At 35.7% G+C, this 21,732-nt stretch overlaps 1 protein-coding gene and 1 long non-coding RNA gene across 14 annotated transcripts in view; one reads left to right on the forward strand and one right to left on the reverse strand.

Moving 5' to 3' along the window:
- The window catches only part of SKAP2 (src kinase associated phosphoprotein 2), a 218,836-nt gene that overhangs the window by 18,441 nt on the left and 178,663 nt on the right, over nt 1-21,732 (forward strand). For all 13 annotated transcript variants that reach the window (XR_009215509.1, XR_009215510.1, XR_009215512.1 and 10 more), the window contains one exon: nt 2,035-2,142. Coding sequence is in view for 1 of the 13 variants with exons in the window: in XM_032758872.2 (XP_032614763.1) it covers nt 2,035-2,142 (108 nt within the window). In the remaining 12 variants the exon portion in view is untranslated. The remainder of the gene's footprint in view (nt 1-2,034; nt 2,143-21,732) is intronic.
- Nucleotides 1-21,732, reverse strand: part of LOC131384548 (uncharacterized) — a 53,862-nt gene that overhangs the window by 11,264 nt on the left and 20,866 nt on the right. The window lies entirely within an intron of this gene.

Below are 21,732 nucleotides of genomic sequence, written 5' to 3' on the forward strand. Positions count from 1 at the left end.
TAATACTTTTTTTTCAGCAAGATTTTTTTTGTGTGAGATATGAAATATTCTTAGAAAATTCATACCACAAAAATTCTTAACTTCATTAAGAATGTAAAGATACTCCAACAACTAAGAGTAACTGAGAATTTCTTGATCCCTGTTGGTACATATTCCATGAACTGTTGTAACATGATCAAAACGTGTTTACTAGCACTTTATGAAGTTCCTTCCTACCTTATAGTTGAAATCAGAGTACTCTTCTTTTGTTAAAAAAATTTTTTTTTAGAGATGGGGTCTTGGTCTGTTGCCCAGGTTGGAATGCAGTGGTGCAGTTATAGCTCACTGCAGCCTCAAACTCCTGGGCTCAAGCGGTCGTCTTACCTCAGCCTCCCACAGATGTGACTATAGGTGCAGGCCACCATGCCTGGCTAATTGTTTTTATTTAGAGATGTGGTCTCACTATGTTGCCCAGCCTGGTGTCTAATTCCTGGCCACAAGCAATCCTTTGGCCTCAAGCATGCTGAGTAGCTGAGATTACAGGCGTGAGCACTGCCACCAACCTAGCACTCTTCTTCTTTTCATAAGAGAAATATTGTAAGGGATCATTGAGTGTTCTGAAAAGGACTTTGAACATCTCAAAAGAAAGAGAAATTAAGTCCCAAAGAATAAGTAGTATTTATGTGTTCCTTAGAATTTTAACTGTGGGAGTAACATCACCATATTTACTGTACCTAGTAGTAGAATCCCTAAGGATGACAATATAGCCATCTCTGTGTTCTGCCCTTATCGTCTTAATGAGCGATGTCTCTGATGACAATTGCTCGTGAAGTGGCAAAATTATAAGGAAATAGGAATATGCATTTTTTAAAAATTATTTGGACAGTGTTGTCTTGAGAGAGGCTATTTTCTCTACCAAAAATGTGGTAACAAATAGGGTGACACCCATCAAATGGGTGTCAGAGGACACAGATACCTTTTGGAGAGACAAGTGGCTCTAATCTGGATCTGCCAGGAACTGTGGTTCAAAAGTAATACTATAGGCACTCTGCGGTTCCTATGGGGATTTCCCTTGTGCTTTAAGGTTAATCCCTGAGGTGGCTGTTTTTCTGTCAGGCAACTTGAATTCAACAGTCAAATACTTAATATAGAATTAAGCATACATTTTTCTTTGTTGTGAAATCTGGGTGAGAAATGAATGCTTATGTGTAACTGGGCTAGCACATATTTGTGTTTTTTTTAAAAAAATTATTTTAAATCATTATATGGAAAAAATTGAAACCACAAGATCTGGTGGAGATTAATTAGCCTAAAATAGAAAAATCAATAAAAAAAAATCGACCAACGAACCTAGGATTTGAAAATCAAGTAGGAAACTGGCCAGAACATTAAAAAATAATAACATACCATTGAATCAAACTGAAAGTGTCTAGTTTGTAAATTACCCTTACTTGAATTTAAAAAGATTATGAAAATTTTAAAGCAGTTTTTTCTATAAAAGATTTGTGCTCTGGAAAATGCAACAGATTATTTTGAATCCTCTCTAATCCTGTGATTTTTAATGAAAATACAAAATATTCATACAGCTTCATTATTAGTTTCTCATCATAATTTTTCAAATTATTGAATAGGTAAATGGAATTACTTGTCTTATGTTTTCTGTTGTGCTTCCTGGGTTTTGTTGTTGTTGTTGTTACTGTTATTTTGTTCTTGTTTGTTTGGATATACACTCTGTTACCCTGCTTCTACTTTTTGGATTCTTCTTTGTAGAGATCATCATAATTTTGGACTGTATCCTTTTGTGTCATAAATAAGCAATTGTATAATGACCTTCAAAAACTCTTACTGTATCTAAGTTACAATGGCTATAAACTAAAATAAGACCTGTTTTTACCTAGTTTTAGAAGTTTGCTTTGTTTTTCCATGACAATGACTCGATTTACTAGTAGAATTTACCTCTTCTAACAAACTAACAGTAACATTAAGTAACATTACTTTAAATGGCTAAAGTATAAAAAGGCAGTTCTCTGATTTTTTTTTTTTTTTTTTTAACAGGTGATGCAGAAGATGGGGAAGAATATGATAACCCTTTTGCTGGGCCTCCAGACACTGTTTCGTTAGCCTCAGAACGATATGATAAAGACGATGAAGCCCTCTCTGATGGTATGTGACATTTTCCCACATAACTCTGACACTCACACAAAACAATGCTATGTATATAGGTGGTAGTTTTATGAGAAAGCAGATGAACATAGAGGCTTGGGTTAACTTACCTTTACCAAAACCTTTTAAGGAACAAAACAGCTCTCTCTAGTGGTTCTAGTGAGGTTTTCCTAAGTATGTAGTTGGTTCTTTTTCTTGGAAATTTTCTTCACTAAAATGTTTGAGAGAGTGCCTGTATCATCATATGAATGTTATTAGTAACAGTTTGTTAGTTAATTTAATATTACCAGATTCTTGCTTAATTTTATTGTGCTACTTAAAGGCTTACTGTATTATTTATTTTATAAATAATAAAAAAGATTTTTGATCTATTTTTTTCTGAAAACTTTATACAAAATGAGCTAATAAAATATTAAATTAATTTTCTGACATTGCCTCTTCACATTGAGACAGGTTTTTATCAAATGCTTCTTTTAATACACATTTTCATTTTTATATTGTCACTTAAAAGTGCACCATATTATGCAGTAATATTGCAGTGTTTGTATTAACTGAATTAATAATAAATTTATCTCTTAGTAATTTCTAAAAGCTATTGAATGTTGCCAAAGTTATGAAACTTGTTTTTAGTGTAGTATGTACTTTCTCTGTTATAGCCATTGAGTACATCTGCATTATAGAAACCTTATAAGGGTAATATATAGTTATAAATTAAGAATGTGTATCAATAAATTAGTCATGCATATTAATTTGTAGCACTCAAAGTTTCACATAGACATAGAAATGAATAATACCTTCTGCCACTATGTGATGATCAAACTGTGCAGTTCCATCTCTAAATACAATTGCTGAATGAAAATATGCTTCCTGCAACAGAGCACTCCACATTTTATGTTATCCAGATTATCCCCTTTGGAAACATAAATTGCTTTTATGAGGTATAAAATTATGTCTATTGCAGAACGGGGATAAGTCAAGTACATGCATAAGTGATAAACATTCTAACCACTGATTCAGTACAAAACAATCTTTTTTTATATCCAGAACTTTGCACAAAGTGTAGCAATAATAGTCATATCTATTTTATGTTGAATTTTATGCTTTGGGAAACATTTAATTTCTATTTGTAAAGGGAGGGATTTTTTTTTGCTGTTATATTCACTTTCTATCTTTTAAAGAGATAAGCATTTCTTTTCTCTTCACCAAAACAGAGCATTACCCTTTCCAACCTCATCTTCAAAAGCATTTCTACTAGAAAATGTTTTATAATCAAAGAAATAATATTTTCAGACAAAACAATGAATTATTATTTAAGTGGTACTATTTTTCAGGCACATTATAATTGCTTTATTTCTCTGTAAAATTTGGTATATATGAATGTATGTGTGTACACACACACAATATTTATACTAAGACATACAGAGAATATATTCATATACTATATATACACAGTCTCTTAAAATAGCATAAATATTTTGATATACAGGGGAGTGCTATGTGTATTCCTGAAAAATTTGCAACCTAAAAAGAAATTCAACAATTAAATATCTATGAGAGCCAGAAATCCTCTAGTAGCTTGTTAGAAAAAGTAAATTATTATTAAATTATAGTGCATTTACATTATTGTGTTTTCTTTTTAAGAGTAAATAATTTATCATATATTTTTATAACCAAATATTCAGGAAATACACTAAAAGATCATTGTTAAAAGGTTATTTTATTGATTTTAAATATTATTTAATAACATTTATATGTAACATCAAGTTTTTTTGTTAATAGTGCCTATTCATTAGTGTTTAAGCAATTCTTGAGCAGATTAAAACTTTTACCTGTAGTATTACTCATTTTTGATATATAAATAATACTATTTTTGATACTTTCACATTTCCTTCTAAGAATATCATTATTAAAATTAATTTTTAAACTACCACTTGGACAGTTAATATTCACTCTAAAATATCATCTCAATGTATCAGTTTTTCTCTCTTCAACTTAGATTTTGTGTGTGTTCTCTTTCCTTTGATGAATAAATTTGCTTCATTATGTGACCTCAGTCCAATAATATATTAATTATAAAAAAGATAATGCATTTAACAATAAGCATAACCAAATTAGCACAGGTCACCAAAAGGCCTTTTGTCAGATCAGATTGTTGTTTTGTCCTTTTGACTTTTACCTTATGGAAGGCACTAACAAAGTATCTGAACTTCAATGGGTTATAAACTCTAAACATGATATGTATTTTTCATAATGCTAATGTAATTTTCAAGGTACTGAAAAGGTCAAACCTGCACATCTCTATGTGCATTCTAAGTCTGTCTTTTGCTTTAATATTTCTTTTTCTCTATTCCTCTGGTTCAAAAGTTCACTCATTTCCCAAATGGCCACCTAATTTTCCAGTTATTCCCTCAAGCCATATGTGTTTTGGTTTCTTTATGGTTTATTAGGTACTGTAGGAAAGTAGCATAAGTTATATCTTCTAATGAAATTCAGGCACACTTCAGTGATGCTTAGACTTGATTGCTGGTAGCAATTAAATCACAGCCAAGGAGAATAATGCATAATCTTACAAGGTCCAGGCACTGTATAGAAATTGAATGGGGATGAAAATAACAAAAAGAAAGTTTCCAAACCCTGCCAGGTAGGTTGTTTTCAGCCTGCCTTTTTGTTTTTTATTGGCCAACTGCCTGATTGATAGCAAAATCATAACTTGCTGCATGCTAACAGGCAGAGTTCACTTGTAGGTTATTGTGAGCTGATAAAGGGTTAGATGCAGTTTTGATTTTCGCATTGGACCTTGGTACACCAGATTAATGGAATTTCAGTGAGAGACTAGAGTAGCCACAGCTTTGTCAGAGAAACAGATGGAGATTCTATAGTCATGTCTACTCATTAATACTAGTTGCCTGAAAGGTGTGCTGCTTCTCTATACAAAAGAGTTGATATAATTGATTTTTGAGTTGTACATTGGAAAAAAGTACCTTATTGATTACTAGAATTGTAACATAGATGGTGACAGATTTTTGTATAGCTCGTAGCTTAAAAATATTGTACTTTGTAAATTTTTCTTTTCCCTCTTTGGAAATGCTTCTTATGTTTTATATTTTTTGAGAAGAACTACATTTTGAGACCAATAGCAAAAAAAGAGAGAATGACTTGCCAAATTACCTTTTTAGGAAAAAGAATAAGAGTCTGTATTTTATTTATAAATGGTTGCATGACTGCTGTTAGAGTTTCATTTTGATATTCTATTTAGAAGAAAGTATACTTATTAGAGGTTTCATTTTATTAGCTTTATGCTTGATTTTTTTCTGGAAAACAAAAAAATCATAATAGTTTCTAGACTATTGTAGTTCACTGTTGGAAGTTTTATGCTATCATGTGGCTGGATATATTGGAGTGTCAATATAAATGGTGCATGTCAGTAATCAGATAAAGTCAGAGATAATGAGATTTACAACCTTAAAGAATATCCCTTTCTGTACACGTTCAAATGTTTAGGCACTAAGGTGGGTAGATATAGAGTAGACTTTAGACACTATATAATTACTTGAGTTTCCATTTTTCTATTCTGAAATCATTTTTCAGTCATTTTTGTCATTTGTGAAAGAAAGCTTCTAACTATATAGCACTGTGGAAAGTCCCTAAGGTAAGGTGAAAGGATTCAGTGAGCTAGAAGACATATTGGCTCTGCCCGTCGATGATAGGTCAAAGGATCCCAGTAGATGTTTGTTACAAATCTGATTCAATCCTAGACCATAATCACTTTGTGGATAAAAATCTGAAACCTCTAGGGTGTGAATACAGGAAGGCTAAAATGAAGCTGAAAATACAAAACAGTCATTTATTGTCCTGGTGTCTTTCTAACTAAAAATTTCTGAATAACCTAGGTTACTGAAAGGCTGTGGGCATTGCAAGACGTAGGTTTGTATGAAGAAATTTTTTTTTTTAGGAATGGAACTATTTTTTAAATCTCAGGGATTAAGAAAAAGGCTGAACTATTTTTATCATAATTTATAATATTAAAAATGTTTTTTGGTATACTTTTCTTTACAAAAATCCAGTGTACAAAAATTTGGATTCATAAAGCATGTAAATCATTTTTTCCAACAGATTTCTTTAGAAAGATTGTCTCCAGGATGCCTATAAATAATTAGCTCTTAGAAAGTGTCTAAAACAGGCTTAGATATAAACCTATCCATGTACACAACATAAATTTAATGTACCAAACTTTTGAGGAAGACTTTTTTTGTGTAAAATTAGGTGTAGCACTAATCAGTTCTTACGAAAGCCACGAAATAGATGTTTTACTTTTCTCTGATATCAGTAGAGTATGAAACAATGTTTAAAACTAGAAAAAAAGGTTTTTTTCAATAACTTAGCATTTAGGATAAATATGAAACAATGTTTAAAAGTAGAAAAAAATTTTTCAATAACTTAGCATTTAGGGTGTTTTTAACCCACCATCATATTTTTGACACCTAAAATTATCTTTTGTATTTTGTTCTAAAAAATTTAATCAGTTTGCAACTTGCACATATTTTTGCATATATAACATGTATTAACATTTCACTTTTGTTTTTAAAATTTTTGGGTTATCTTAATTTGCCAAATTGCTAGCTTATATATGTCTTAGCAGTTTAATAACAATGATTATTTTAGTCATTGTGCTATGTGTATAGCACAGTTTCAAGTATTTTGGTGGAAGGGAAGGGATTATAGTTGAGGAAATGACAGAAAGTAGAGGACATATTTTTAATTCTCAAGGTATATATTGTGCAATTGGGGATATAAAGTACACAGATGTAAATATTTTTGTGATACAAAGGTATATATTAGTAAATAAAACACATAGCCATTGAGAATTATCTTTCTAAGTTTTTATGCTATTGATCGGGAAAATTAATCAGAATAAAACAGAGTGGACAGATGATACTATAACAAAGTGGACTAGATACAAAAGATTGCAAAGGTTAAATAAAACTCAACATTATGAAAAATAATGCATCTTTAATTCAGCAAATCAGCAGTTATTTACACAGTACATGAAGAGAAGAACAAGATACTTGGACAGGGCAATTGGAGGTGAATAAGACAAAGTTCTTATTTTTAAGAAAAATGTAATCTAGATGGCAGGAGAAGATAATCACCTAGAATAAGGTAACTAGCAATCTAGGTTATATTAAGCCACATTCCAAAAATAATAAATACTATGTGCTACAATATTCAATTGATTTAGTCTATACCAAGGCAAGTAGTTGGTTTCATTGATTTTACTTCCTGATGTATTGACTGAATCAGCCATATGTTTTAGCATCCTGTCAAAAAAACCACAGCATAAATTTTATGCCTAAATTCTAGTTGTGGAGGGAGGGCCTTTTATGTAAGTGAGTTTTATGTGGGTCTTGAGGTTTGTTGCAGAGAATGGGAAAACAAACTGAAAAGAACTTTTGGAGTTCAAGCTCAGAAACCAGGTTTTCATTATAATCGATGATAACTTTATTGTCAAGGACAAGTTGCTTAGGCCTTTTTGGATTTTTATTTTCTGGTATATGAAATGAAGAGTTTGAACCAGGTAATTGCTTAGACATTCCCTAGAGCACTAAATGCTTGTGTCCCCACATTTCAGAATTAGTAAATTGAATGGTGGCAGTGAGGTGAGGTGATCTGCTTGGAGAAGATATGGGTGACGACCAGAGGTGGTGTTCAATAGGAAGGAGTGGAGGGGGTCTTGGAGGTAGGTGCCTGATTTATAGTAGGAGCTGAATGCCAAATTAAGGAATTTACCTTTGATTTGGTAGTCATTAAGAGATCCCTGAAGGAGTATACTGAAGTGAGGGATGCAGATTTGAGGGATATTGTCCTGGCAGTTAAATGTAGGTTAAATTAAGGCATAGAGACCATCTAGTGGAGGTAGCAAGCTAAATGCTTTGCTACATTACTTATTTTTAATCATGACAGTATCTCTATGAAGTAGAGTACTGTCACTATTTGACAAATGAGGAAACCTAAGAATAGAGAGGTTAAGTGATATGCCCAATGACATATAGCTACTTAGTGGCAGAACTGGAATTTGAATTCATGTCTGTCAACTGTAAGGATCATGCTCTGCTCTTAAAAGAGTTACTTTTTCCCTCTTCCCCAGCTAGCATACTGCTCTGCTGCTTTTGATTAAGGGAGTGTTGATAAGACTCTGGGTTAGAGAGGTGGATATTGTACTGAAAAGGAAGTGATTTTCTAGCCCTTTCCTACTCAAAGTATGGTCAGTAGACCAACAGTATCAGCATCATCTGGGAGCTTGTTAGAAACACTAAATCTCTGTCTCCACCTGATATAGTTTGGATATTTATCTCCGCCCAAATCACATGTTGAATTGTAATTCCCAGTGCTGGATGTAGGGCCTGTTGGGGAGTGTTTGGATCATGGGGGCAGATCCCTCATGGCCTGGTGCTGTCTTCGTGATAGTGAGTTCTTGTGAAATCCGGTCATTTAAAAGTGTGTGGCACCTCCCAACCCCACTCTGTGTCTCTTGTTCCTGCTTTTACCACGTGTTGTGCCTGCTCCCGCTTTGCCTTCCACCATGATTGTAAGCTTCCTGAGGCTTTCTCAGAAGCCAAGCATATGTCCAGTGCCATGCTTCCTGTACAGCCTTCAGAACCATAAGCCAATTAAACCTCTTTTTTTTTGTTATTATTATACTTTAAGTTCTGGGGTACATGTGCAGAACGTGCAGGTTTGTTACATAGGTATACATGTGCCATGGTGGTTTGCTGCACCCATCAACCCGTCATCTACATTAGGTATTTCTCCTAATGCTATCCCTCCCCTAGCCCCCCACCCCTGATAGGCCCTGGTGTGTGATGTTCCCGTCCCTGTGTTCATGTGTTCTCATTGTTCAACTCCCACTTATGAGTGAGAACATGCAATGTTTGGGTTTCTGTTCTTGTGTTAGTTTGCTGAGAATGATGGTTTCCAGCTTCATCCATGACCCTGCAAAGGACATGAACTCATCCTTTTTGATGGCTGGATAGTATTCCATGGTGTATATGTGCCACATTTTCTTTATCCAGTCTGTCATTGATGAGCATTTGGGTTGGCTCCAAGTCTTTGCTATTGTGAACAGTGCTGTGATAAACATACGTGTTCATGTATCTTTACAGTAGAATGATTTATAACCCTTTGGGTATATACCCAGTAATGGGATTGCTGGGCCAAATGGTATTTCTGGTTCTAGATCCTCGAGGAATCGTCACACTGTCTTCCACAATGGTTGAACTAATTTACACTCCCACCAACAGTGTAAAAGCATTCCTATTTCTCCACATCCTCTCCAGCATCTGTTGTTTCCTGACTTTTTAATGATCACTGTTCTAACTGGCGTGAGATGGTATCTCATTGTGGTTTTGATTTTCATTTCTCTAATGACCAGTGATGATGAGCTTTTCTTCGTAGGTTTTTTGGCCACATAAATGTCTTCTTTTGAGAAGTGTTTGTTCATATCCTTTGCCCACTTTTCGATGGGGTTGTTTTTTTTTTTCTTGTAATTTAAGTTCTTTGTAGATTCTGCATATTAGCCCTTTGTCAGATGGATAGATTGCAAAATTTTTCTCCCATTCTGTAGGTTGCCTGTTCACTCTGATGATAGTTTCTTTTGCTGTGCAGAAGCTCTTTAGTTTAATTAGGTTGCATTTGTCAATTTTGGCTTTTGTTGCCATTGCTTTTGGTGTTTTAGTCATGAAGTCTTTGCCCATGCCTATGTACTGAATGGTATTGCCTAGGTTTTCTTCTAGGGTTTTTATGGTTTTATGTCTTACATTTAAGGCTTTAATCCATCTTGAGTTAATTTTTGTATAAGGTGTAAGGAAGGGGTCCAGTTTCAGTTTTCTGCATATGGCTAGCCAGTTTTCCCAACACCATTTATTAAATAGGGAATCCTTTCCCCATTGCTTGTTTTTGTCAGGTTTGTCAGAGATCAGATGGTTGTAGATGTGTGGTGTTATTTCTGAGGCCTCTTTTCTGTTCCATTGGTCTATGTATCTGTTTTGGTACCAGTACCATGCTGTTTTGGTTACTGTAACCTTGTAGTATAGTTTGAAGGCAGGTAGCGTGATGCCTCCAGCTTTGTTCTTTTTTGCTTAGGATTGTCTTGGCTATATGGGCTCTTTTTTGGTTCCATATGAAATTTAAAGTAGTTTTTTCTAATTCTGTGAAGAAAGTCATTGGTAGCTTGATGGGGATAGCATTGAATCTATAAATTACTTTGGGTAGTATGGCCATTTTTCATGATATTGATTCTTCCTATCCATAAGCATGGAATATTTTCCCATTTGTTTGTGTCCTCTCTTATTTCCTTGAACAGTGGTTTGTAGTTCTCCTTGAAGAGTTCCTTCACATCTTCTGTAAGTTGTATTCCTAGGTATTTTATTCTTCTTGTAGCAGTTGTGAATGGGAGTTCACTCATGATTTGGCTGTTTGTCCATTATTGGTGTATAGGAATGCTTGTGATTTTTGCACAATTGATTTTATATCCTGGGACTTTGCTGAAGTTGCTTATCAGCTTAAGGAGATTTTGGGCAGAGATGATGGGGTTTTCTAAATATACAATCATGTCATTTGCAAACAGAGACAATTTGTCTTCCTCTCTTCCTGTTTGAATACCCTTATTTCTTTCTCTTGCCTGATTGCCCTGACCAGAACTTCCAATACAGTGTTGAGTAGGAGTGGTGAGAGAGGGCATCTTTGTCTTGTGCCAGTTTTCAAAGGGAACGCTTCCAGCTTTTGCCCATTCAGTATGATATTGGCTGTGGGTTTGTCAAAAATACCTCTTATTATTTTGAGATACATTCCATCAATACCTAATTTATTGAGAGTTTTTAGCATGAAGGGCTGCTGAATTTTATCGAAGGCCTTTTCAGCATCTTTTGAGATAATCATGTGGTTTTTGTCATTAGTTCTGTTTATGTGATGGATTGTGTTTATTGATTTGCATATGTTGAACCAGCCTTGCATCCCAGGGACGAAGCCAACTTGGTTGTGGTGGATAAGCTTTTTGATGTGCTGCTGGATTTTGTTTGCCAGTATTTCATTGAGGATTTTTACATTGATGTTCATCAGGGATATTGGCCTGAAATTTTCTTTTTTTGTTGTGTCTCTGCCAGGTTTTCGTATCAGGATGATGCTGGCCTTATAAAATGTGTTAGAGAGGAGTCCCTCTTTTTCTATTGTTTGGAATAGTTTCAGAAGGAATGGTACCAGATCCTCTTTGTACCTCTGGTAGAATTCGGCTGTGAATCCTTCTGGTCCTGGGCCTTTTTTGGTTGGTAGGCTGTTAATTACTGCCTCAATTTCAGAACTTGTTATTGGTCTATTCATGAATTCGACTTCTTCCTGTTTTATACTTGGGAGGGTGTATGTGTCCAGGAATTCATCCATTTCTTTTAGATTTTCTAGTTTATTTGCATAGAGGTGTTTATAGTATTTTCTGATGGTAGTTTGTATTTCTGTGGGATCAGTTGTGATATCCCCTTTATCATTTTTTATTGCATCTATTTGATTCTTCTCTCTTTTCTTCTTTATTAGTCTGGCTAGTGGTCTATTTTCTTGATCTTTTCAAAAAACCAGCTCCTGAATTCATTGATTTTTTGAAGGTTTTTTTGTGTCTCTATCTCTTTCAGTTCTGCTCTGATCTTAGTTATTTCTTGTCTTCTGCTAGCTTTCGAATTTGTTTGCTCTTGCTTCTCTAGTTCTTTTAAATGTGATCTTAGGTTGTCAATTTTAGATCTTTTCTGCTTTCTCTTATGGTGATTTAGTGCTATAAATTTCCCTCTAAACACTGCTTTAGCTGTGTCCCAGAGATTCTGGTACATTGTGTCTTTGTTCTCATTGGTTTCAAAGAACATCTTTATTTCTGCCTTAATTTCATTATTTACCCAGTAGTCATTCAGGAGCAGGTTGTTCAGTTTCCATGTAGTTGTGCGGTGTTGAGTGAGTTCCTTAATCCTCAGTTCTAATTTGCTTGCACTGTGATCTGAGAGACTGTTTGTTATGATTTCTGTTCTTTTGCATTTGCTGAAGAGTGTTTTACTTCCAATTATGTGGTCAATTTTAGAATAAGTGCAATGTGGTGCTGAGAAGAATGTATATTCTGTTGATTTGGGGTGGAGAGTTCTGTAGATGTCTATTAGGTCTGCTTGGTCCAGTGCTGAGTTCAAGTCCTGAATATCCTTGTTAATTTTCTGTCTTGTTGATCTAATATTGACAGTGGAGTGTTAAAGTCTCCCGGTGTCATTGTGTGGGAGTCTAAGTCTCTTTGTGGGTCTCTAAGAACTTGCTTTATGAATCTGGGTACTCTTGTATTGGGTGCATATATATTTAGGATAGTTAGCTCTTCTTGTTGCATTGATGTCTTTACTATTATGTAATGCCCTTCTTTGTCTCTTTTGATCTTTGTTGGTTTAATGTCTGTTTTATCAGAGACTAGGATTGCAACCCCTGCTTTTTATTGCTTTCCATTTGCTTGGTAAATATTCCTCCATCCCTTTATTTTGACCCTTTGTGTGTCTTTGCACATGAGATGGGTCTCCTGAATACAGCACACCTATGGGTCTTGACTCTTTATCCAATCTGCCAGTCTGTGTCTTTTTTTTTTTGAGATGGAGTCTCGCTTCATCACCCAGGCTGGGGTGCAGTGGCATGATCTCAGCTCACTGCAAGCTCCGCCTCCTGGGTTCATGCCATTCTCCTGCCTCAGCCTCCTGAGTAGCTGGGACTACAGGTGCCCACCACCACTCCTGGCTAATTTTTTGTGTGTGTTTTTAGTAGAGACGGGTTTCACCGTGTTAGCCAGGATGGTCTCGATCTCCTGACCTCGTGATCCGCCTGCCTCGCAGTCTGTGTCTTTTAATTGGGGCATTTAGCTCATTTACATTTAAGGTTAATATTGTTATGTGTGAATTTGATCCTGTCATTATGAAGCTAGCTGATTTTTTTGCCTGTTAGTTGATGCAGTTTCTTCAGTGTCAATGGTCCTTACAATTTGGGATGTTTTTGCAGTGGCTGGTACTGGTTGTTTCTTTCCATGTTTAGTGCTTCCTTCAGGAGCTCTTGTAAGGCAGGCCTGGTGGTGACAAAATCTCTCAGCGTTTGCTTGTCTGTAAAGGATATTATTTCTCCTTCACTTACATAGCTTAGTTTGGCTGGATATGAAATTCTGGGTTGAAAATTCATTAAGAATGTTGAATATTGGCCCCCACTCTCTTCTGGCTTACAGGGTTTCTGCAGAGAGATCTGCTGTTAGTCTGATGGGCTTCCCTTTGTGGGTAACCCAACCTTTCTCTCTGGCTGCCCTTAACATTTTTTCCTTCATTTCAACCTTGGTGAATCTGACCATTATGTGTCTTGGGGTTGCTCTTCTCGAGGAGTATCTTTGTGGTGTTCTTTGTATTTCCTGAATTTGAATGTTGGCCTGTCTTTCTAGGCTCAGGAAGTTCTCCTGGATAATATCCTCAAGAGTGTTTTCCAACTTGGTTCCATTCTCCCTGTCACTTTCAGGTACACCAATCAAATGTAGGTTTGGTCTTTTCACATAGTTCCTTATTTCTTGGAGGCACGATGTTGGCTCACTGTAACCTCTGCCTCCCCGGTTCAACTAATTCTCTGCCTCAGCCTCCTAAGTAGCTGGGATTGCAGGTGCCCACCACCACGTCCAGCTAATTTTTGTATTTTTAGTAGTGTCAGGGTTTCACCATCTTGGCCAGGCCTGTCTTGAACTCCTGACCTGTGTTGTGGCTGGAGTGCGATAACGCAATAACACGATCTCATGATGTCCAGGCTCGTCTTGAACTCCTGGCCTCAAGCAGTCCTTCTACCTTGGCCTCCCAATGTGTTGGAATTATAGGTGTGTGAGCCACCACCCCCGGCCTTGTTTTTGTTTTTTCATTATAAGAGACATGCATGTGGTTAAAAATAAAAACAAACAAATTGTACAATAAAAAGTAAATGCTTTATTTCCACCTCACCCTACCCCCTGAAACTACTACTCTCTAGAGGCAGCCCCACTTGGTACAGGTTCTTCAGTAGTTCCCGTAGTAACTTTAGATATTACACTTTTAGTTCTTGTTGGGGCAACTGTAAATGGTATCTGTTGACTTCCTCTATGGCAAATGATTCCTTAAACTTCCTCTCCTGCTTCTCCCTTTGTGTTTCTCTTTGTGTTTGCTTTTCACTTAAATAATATTCTTATTTTGTAATGTGCCAACCTCAGGCAGTGCCTATTGATTCCTTCTTTTAAAATATGAAGAAATTAGTGCACCCAGGCTTGATTCCATTTCTCTTCCTGCTCTTCAATTCAAATTTTTTAAATTATATTACTTTTGCATTGTTAAGGTCTGTAACATTTATATTTGATTCTCTAAGTTGACTGCTTTGCCTACAAGTTGGATTTTAAACATTGGACCTTTTTCTCCATGCCGTTGGTTTTCCTCAGATATCTGGAGAGCTTGCATTAGTGATTCATGTTTGTGAGTGAAGGACCTGGTTGGATCCTGTAGGTAACTTCTGTAGGATTCCTTTGCTTTTGCATGTCTGTAGTCCTGAAAGGCTTTTCCTTTGAATGGGAGGTCGACTTGGGGGTTGTAAGTGTACTAGCAGCTTGCCTAGAGGCAGCTTGCCTACAGAGCATTTTGGTACGGAGGGAGGAGGCAGACTGGTACCCTCCACAATTGCCAAAATAAGTAGAACATTACTCAGGGGAAGTTAAATGCTTTTATTTCATTCCTAGTTACAGATTTTTGACCCTCTGCATACTTTTTTGGTTCTGGGGTGGTAGGGAGTATAGAATTATCTGACACACTGCTCAGCTTCTCTCTTGGTTGCAATGCTCATGGAGAAGGCTCCTTTGGGAGCTAGTTCACTTGCTTAGAAAATGAGAGAATGGAGTTTGGGATTTAGCCCAAATACACAAGCCTTTACTGCCAGCTGCTTTTGAGGATGGACCCAAGGATTCTAGCTGCTTTGATTACAGTTCTTTAATGAGTTCTTCATCATCCTGTATCTTTGCTTGTAGCATCTCTGAGTCTCCTTTTTGAAAACTAGCAATCTCCTTGGTATCCTCCTGGGCTTAGGTGTCCTCTGCTGTATCTTCATTACTCCAGTCTCATCTGCTTTCCAGTTGCAAGGAATTACTCAAAAATTTTGGTCTACTTTCTTTACCCTTTCTTGATTACCAGTGTTATTAAAGCTTTCTTCTTTCTTTCTTTTTTAGAGATGGGGTCTTGCTGTGTTGCTCAGGCGGGCCTTGAACTCCTAGGCTCAAGTGATCCTCCTGCCTCAACTGAGACTACAGGCATGCACCAGCATGCCCAGCTCAAGGCTTTATTCTTTAAAAACAAACAAAAGGAATTTCAAGGAAACTTTAGGAAGAAAGGTTGATGCTTAGTCTATGCTTCCTTTTTAATGACACCAAGAGGCTGCTGTATCCTAAAACTTTTTCATAACTAGTCTATTAGAATCATTGGAAGAAGTAGCTCCCTGGCCACCAGTCAAAGGTAGTCCAAATAAGTATGTTAGTCAAGCCTGAGATATAGTCACTTAGAGTGAATACTAGATTTCTAGAAGAACCAAGATGCTATAAGCAATAGAAAGGAACTGTTCCTCCCTGTAAAAGGACTACAGTCTTGTTTTGGGTAAAAGGTATGCATATCTAATAGTTGGAAACCTTACCAACTTTGTTCAGTTACAGAAATGTGTGGCATTGACCATAAATACTCTAAGAGGTTAAAGAAGGAAGAAGCTATTGCCAACTGGTGTCAGTGGATAGATGTTTTATGGAAGAAGTTGGAGTTTGAACTAGAATTTAGTAAGGGTGGATAGAAATTTAATTAGTAGAGAATGGAGGGAAGAATACTTTCTACATAATTTAAGGGAATGAGGGACAAGGGGAAATGGAGCTGGAAATAACCATAGTTTGATGAACTGTGGAAAGACTAATATGACTGAGAAAGTTTGGAGAATGGGAGATGAGGATTGACAAGGGTGGCATGTAAAAAGTTTTGGCTCTGGCTTCAGGTATTTATTTTAGAGTGACTAAGGTATGGGATAGGACATACCTTAGTCACTCTAAAAATGAAACATAGTAGTTAAGAACAGGTCATACTGCCTGGGTTCAAATACTTCATTGCCTATCTCTGTGACCTCCAGCAAATTTCTTAACTTTTCAGAGTTTTCTCATCTGTCAAATTAAGGATAATAATAGTATCTATAACCTATGGTTATTCCTAGGATTAAGTAGGATAAGGCATATAAAAAGTTTAGAATACTTCCTGACCCATAGTAAAGACATATTAAATGTGAGTTATTATTGTTATCCAGTCAATTTTAGGGATTATCTTAAATAAATTTTCCTTTTTGTGTTTGACACAACTGTTTGTGAGTGTTGTCTAACTTCCGTACTATATAGCTCATATGTTTTACTGGCTAAGATGAATTTTGTAGGATTTGCAGTTGGAAGTTTTAGGGATTCCATCCACACAATCATTTTTTCAACAGGGTATTCTGTGTTGAAAACTTGGTGGTTAAATTTTCTATAGCAAATATATCATGCCTTTTTCTTGAACCCTTGTACTTCTTTGTGCCTTGGCTTCTTTCTGTTGAGTAATGAGCATATAAGAATAAAGAAATTTTATACCTGGAAAAATTTTATATATAGGCATCATGAGCCCTGGGAAGGAGTCACTGTATTTGATACATGAGCTCGATAGCTAGTGACTAAAAATTTACAAACTTTTAAGAGCATTTGAATGAGTTTGGACTGCATTAGATCACTTATGAAGCTATATATGAAAATAAGTGGGGAAAAAATGGTCCCTAATTATTAGGAAACAAGGCTTCCAATCAAAACCTCGTAATTCTCATTCAAGAACTGAATAGTATAATGCTAAAGACAGTAACAAATCCAAACAGAAAAAGTAGTACACATAACTAAAATGCAGGGCTGCGAAGTTAGTAGTAGCAAATAAATGCCCCATTAATAAATAAGCCCAGAGAGGATTAGGGCAAAACTGTTTATTGTTTTTATAAAAATTAAACACAGAGAAGGTACCATTCTCCAGCTTTCATATGTGCTTATCAAAGTATTTCTTTTTCAAAACTCAGAGATGATATCAGGGTCCTTGCTTCACACTTGAGGAAAAATTGAGTATGCTATAGATTTAAAAATAACAAATACTATTGAAGAAAATATCTCTGCAAGGAAGGTATAAGAATTAGCTCAGGTAAATTATTTTCTTGAGCTCATTATATATGAATAGCACATTGATTTACAGAATTGAGAGTAAGACTTAAGCAATTTTAAAATTAAACCTTCTAAAATTATGGCTTGAGAAGACATGCATTTATTGAGTTAAAAGAGATTATTTTGATTTTACATAGTTTACCAACAGTTTAGGGGTAGGGTCTAGGATTCTTATTTTTTTTTACTCACTTTATTGAGATATATTTAACCATAGAATATACCAATTTAAAGTATACAATGCAGGTGGTTTTTAATATGGTCACAGAATTATGTAAGTATAATCCCAGTCAATTTTAGAACATTCTCATCTCCACAAAAAAGAAACTCCATGCCATGAGTAGTCACTCTCAATTTTTTCCTAACCCTTCTCCTCCATCTCCCTCAAAGGCCTAGGCAACTATGAATCTAATTTCTGTTTCTACAGATTTACATAATGTGGATATTTCATATAAATGGAATCATATATCAGAACTTTGTATGTCTGGCTTTTTTAACTTAGCATAATGTTTTCAAGGTTCATCCAGCATATTACCAGTTCTTTATTCCCTTTTATGGCCCAATAATGCTTCCTGTGTGGATGTGCCACCTTTTGTTCATCCATCCTCAATTGATGGACATTTGTGTTGTTTACTCTTTTTGACTATTATGAATAATGCACATTTGTGTAAAACTTTTTGTGTTAATATATTTTTTCATTTTTCTTGAGTATATACTTAGGATTGAAATTACTAGATCGTATGGTGTATTTTGGTTTCATTTTTTGAGGAATTGCCAAACTTTTTCCAAATGACTGCACCAGTTTATGTTCCAGCCAGCGATATGTGGGGGTTCTGATTTGTCCGCAGTTCTCTTCAACACTTACTGTCTTTTTTATTTCAGCCACCCTAGTGAATGTGAAGTGGCATCTTACTGTAGTTTTGATTTGCACTTCTGTAATGACTAATAATGTTAATCACCTTTTTATGTGCTTATTGGCCATTTGTATGTTTTTGGAGAATGCCTACTTCAAATTCTTTTCTTATTTTTCATTTGGGTAGGCTTTTTATTGTTTTTTATTTGTTTGTTTTGACCCAGAGTCTTGCTTTGTCACCCAAGCCGTAGTGCAGTGTGGTATGATCAGGGCTCACTGCAGCATCTACCTCCTGGGCTCAATGAATCCTCTCAACTCAGCCTCTCAAGTAGCTGAGATTACAGGCGCATACCACTACACTCAACTAATTATAAATTAATTTAATTTTTTTGTAGAGACTTTTGTAGAGTCTCACTTTGTTGCCCAGGCTAAGTCTTGAACTCCTGGGCTCAAGCGATCCTTTCGCCTTGGCTTCCCAAAGTGTTGAGCCTCCCTAAGTGTTGAGCACAGGCATGAGCCACGGCACCTGGCCTATTTATTGTTAAGTTCTGAGTTATTTATATATTCTGGATACCAGTTGCTTATCAGATATATGATTGGTAAATATTTTCTCAGTATCTACAGGTTTTCATTTCACTTTCTTGATGGTATCCTTGAAGCACAAAAGTTTTACATTTTGACGAAGTTTAATTTTTCTGTGTTTTCTTTTATCACTTGTACTTTATTATTATTTTTTTTTTGAGGCAGAGTCTCACTCTGTCGCCCAGGCTGGAGTGCAATGGCGTGATCTCAGCTCACCGCAACCTCTGCCCCCACTGGGTTCCAGTGATTCTCGTGCCTCAGCCTCCCAAGTAGCTGGGACTACAAGTGCACACCACCACACCCGTCTAATTTTTGTATTTTTAGTAGAGATGGGGTTTCATCATGTTGGCCAGGCTGGTCTTGAACTCCTGATCTCAGGTAATCTGCCCACCTCGGCCTCCTAAAGTGCTGGGATTACAGGTGAGAGCCACAGCTCCCGGCCATCACTTGTTCTTTTGTGACATGTCTAAGATGTCTGCCTAACTGAAGATTCTTTTTTTTTTTTTTTTTTTTTTTTTTTGAGACAGACTCTCACTCTGTCACCCAGGCTAGAGTGCAGTGGCTCAAACTTGGCTCTGCAAGCTCTGCCTCCCAGGTTCATGCCATTCTCCTGCCTCAGCCTCCTGAGTAGCTGGGATTACAGGCGCCCGCCACCACGCCTGGCTAATTTTTTGTATTTTTAGTAGAGACGGGGTTTCACCGTGTTAGCCAGGATGGTCTCGATCTCCTGACTTCATGATCTGCCTGCCTCGGCCTCCCAAAGTGCTGGGATTACAGGTGTGAGCCACTGCGCCTGGCCTTGCTATACCTTTTAAGCTCAGTAAACTCTTGAATTCTGTAGCCTTTAACATCGTTTGTTAAAAAGAATTCTTATTTTGTTTATATATCACTGTCATTTCTAGCAACTTAATACATATGTTTGAAATGTAAATGAAATGTTTGTTGCATTGCAAATACAAACCTATAATCACATGACTCTTCTTTCATATCAGTTTTCCTTAAGTTATTTCAGAGAACACATAGTCTAATAGATCATTTTGTTGACTTTCTGGGTTTTCCAGGGCCAGGCTTTGTCAATACATAGTTACAGTGGTGGGATCTAAGGGGTGCTGTGATCATGGTCTTGGAAAAATGGTTACTGTTGTTAGCTTAACAAAATAAAGTTAGTTTATTTGAATTGATCTCTTCTCTCTTGTTAAGATATGTATGTATGTATGAATGTATTTATTTATTTATTTTTTTCCCTGTGTCAGTCACATAGGGGACTGAGACACAAAGAGGCCATGTGAATTTTCTAAGCAGCACTCGCTATCAGTGTGTGGCCTAAAGACTGGTCCTGACTTGTGATCTATTTGTTACTGGTCAACGACGACATAAGTACGAAAATTAAGAATAAGCATTTAGAAATGTTTATAGCAATTTGATATTTCTGCCTTACCTAAGTATGTGATCTTTTTTCTAGTAATTTATGTTTTTGTTGTTGTTGTTATTTTTACAAAAATAGTGGGATTTGTGATGTCTTGGGAAAAACTGGTTCTTTACCACAGATTAAACCATTGATCTAGGTTCAGAGAGAATTATTTACAGTAGTACCAGAACTATTTTGATTGTTGGACTTTTTATTTTGAATTCCTATATCTTTCTCTGTATCTTCCTCCATAGTTACAGTCGTATTTTAATTTAAATGTTTAGGTTTATTTTCACTATGGAGAAACTTTAGGCCTTCTAATCTCACATTTCTCATCAAATATACTTTCAGATTCCAATGTCATAATCAGATATTAATTATATTTTTGTATGAGAGTCAAGCAGTGGAGCGTGCTGAAAGTTTTTCATTTGGAATACCTAGAGAAAAGGGTAATTGAATTTGAATATCAGCTAATTCTTTTTCATACCTAAAAAGTGGAAACATATAATGCCATATTTAAAGACTATGTCAGAAAAGTAATTTCATGCCAGAGGTGCTTTTGTGTTGTTTTGTATAAATGCCTCCAGAAGTTCTTCCTTGCTTTTTAACACCACCTGTGAGCTTTTCTATTTTGAACATGCCATGTCTTTCTTTAACACTAAAGGAATTTAATAAGAATTATATTTTAATATCAAAAATTATAAAATTTCTTACCACAGGGAAAAGAAATACACATATATTTCTTTCACCAAATAGGACTTATTTTGGTGTTGGTGTCCTGGGATCTATGTATGTTATAATCCCCTAATATGCATAAAATAGGATTTCTTTTCTAAAAGAAAATATGTCTTATAAGATGTAATTGATTTTTAAAATAAAAGTAGTAAGAAAGGGTAATAGTGTTGTATGTTTTAGGCAGAGTGCTAGATGGAATAAAAGTTTATTTCAATAGATTTTACTTTTAGCTATTTTAGACTTGGGAGAATAAAATGTTTAATAAGATATGTCACTGTCTTTAAGTACCTTATTTATAGATTAGTAGAGAGAGGAGAGATATAAATATCAACTAATTCAAGGCAGATTAGTTTAATCACTATTAAAAGAAATATAGAAGGAGAAAGAAGATGGTAATTATGGTGGGAATAAAGACAGACTTGGTAACATTAATGGCATTTGAACCAGGTCTGGGAGAATAGGATTTTTGATATGTAGAACATGGAGGTAATAGTTTTTCACATTTGTGAAACAGCCTGGTAAAGGGATATATTGGTCAGAACTCTTTGAGTGGGCAGGACAGAAAAAGAAACCCAACTCAAACTGGCTTAAGCACAAAGCAGAAAGGGGAGTTTATTGGTTCACTTGTGAAAAATGAACAGAATTGGAATCTTGCCTCTTGCCCATCTAGATCCAGGTAAGTGCTCAAACTGTAATGAGTATTCCCACTCACATACTGCTTTTCTA

The sequence above is a fragment of the Hylobates moloch genome, unplaced genomic scaffold (genome assembly GCF_009828535.3).
Source record: "Hylobates moloch isolate HMO894 unplaced genomic scaffold, HMol_V3 SCAFFOLD_1, whole genome shotgun sequence".
NCBI classification, from domain to species: domain Eukaryota; kingdom Metazoa; phylum Chordata; class Mammalia; order Primates; family Hylobatidae; genus Hylobates; species Hylobates moloch.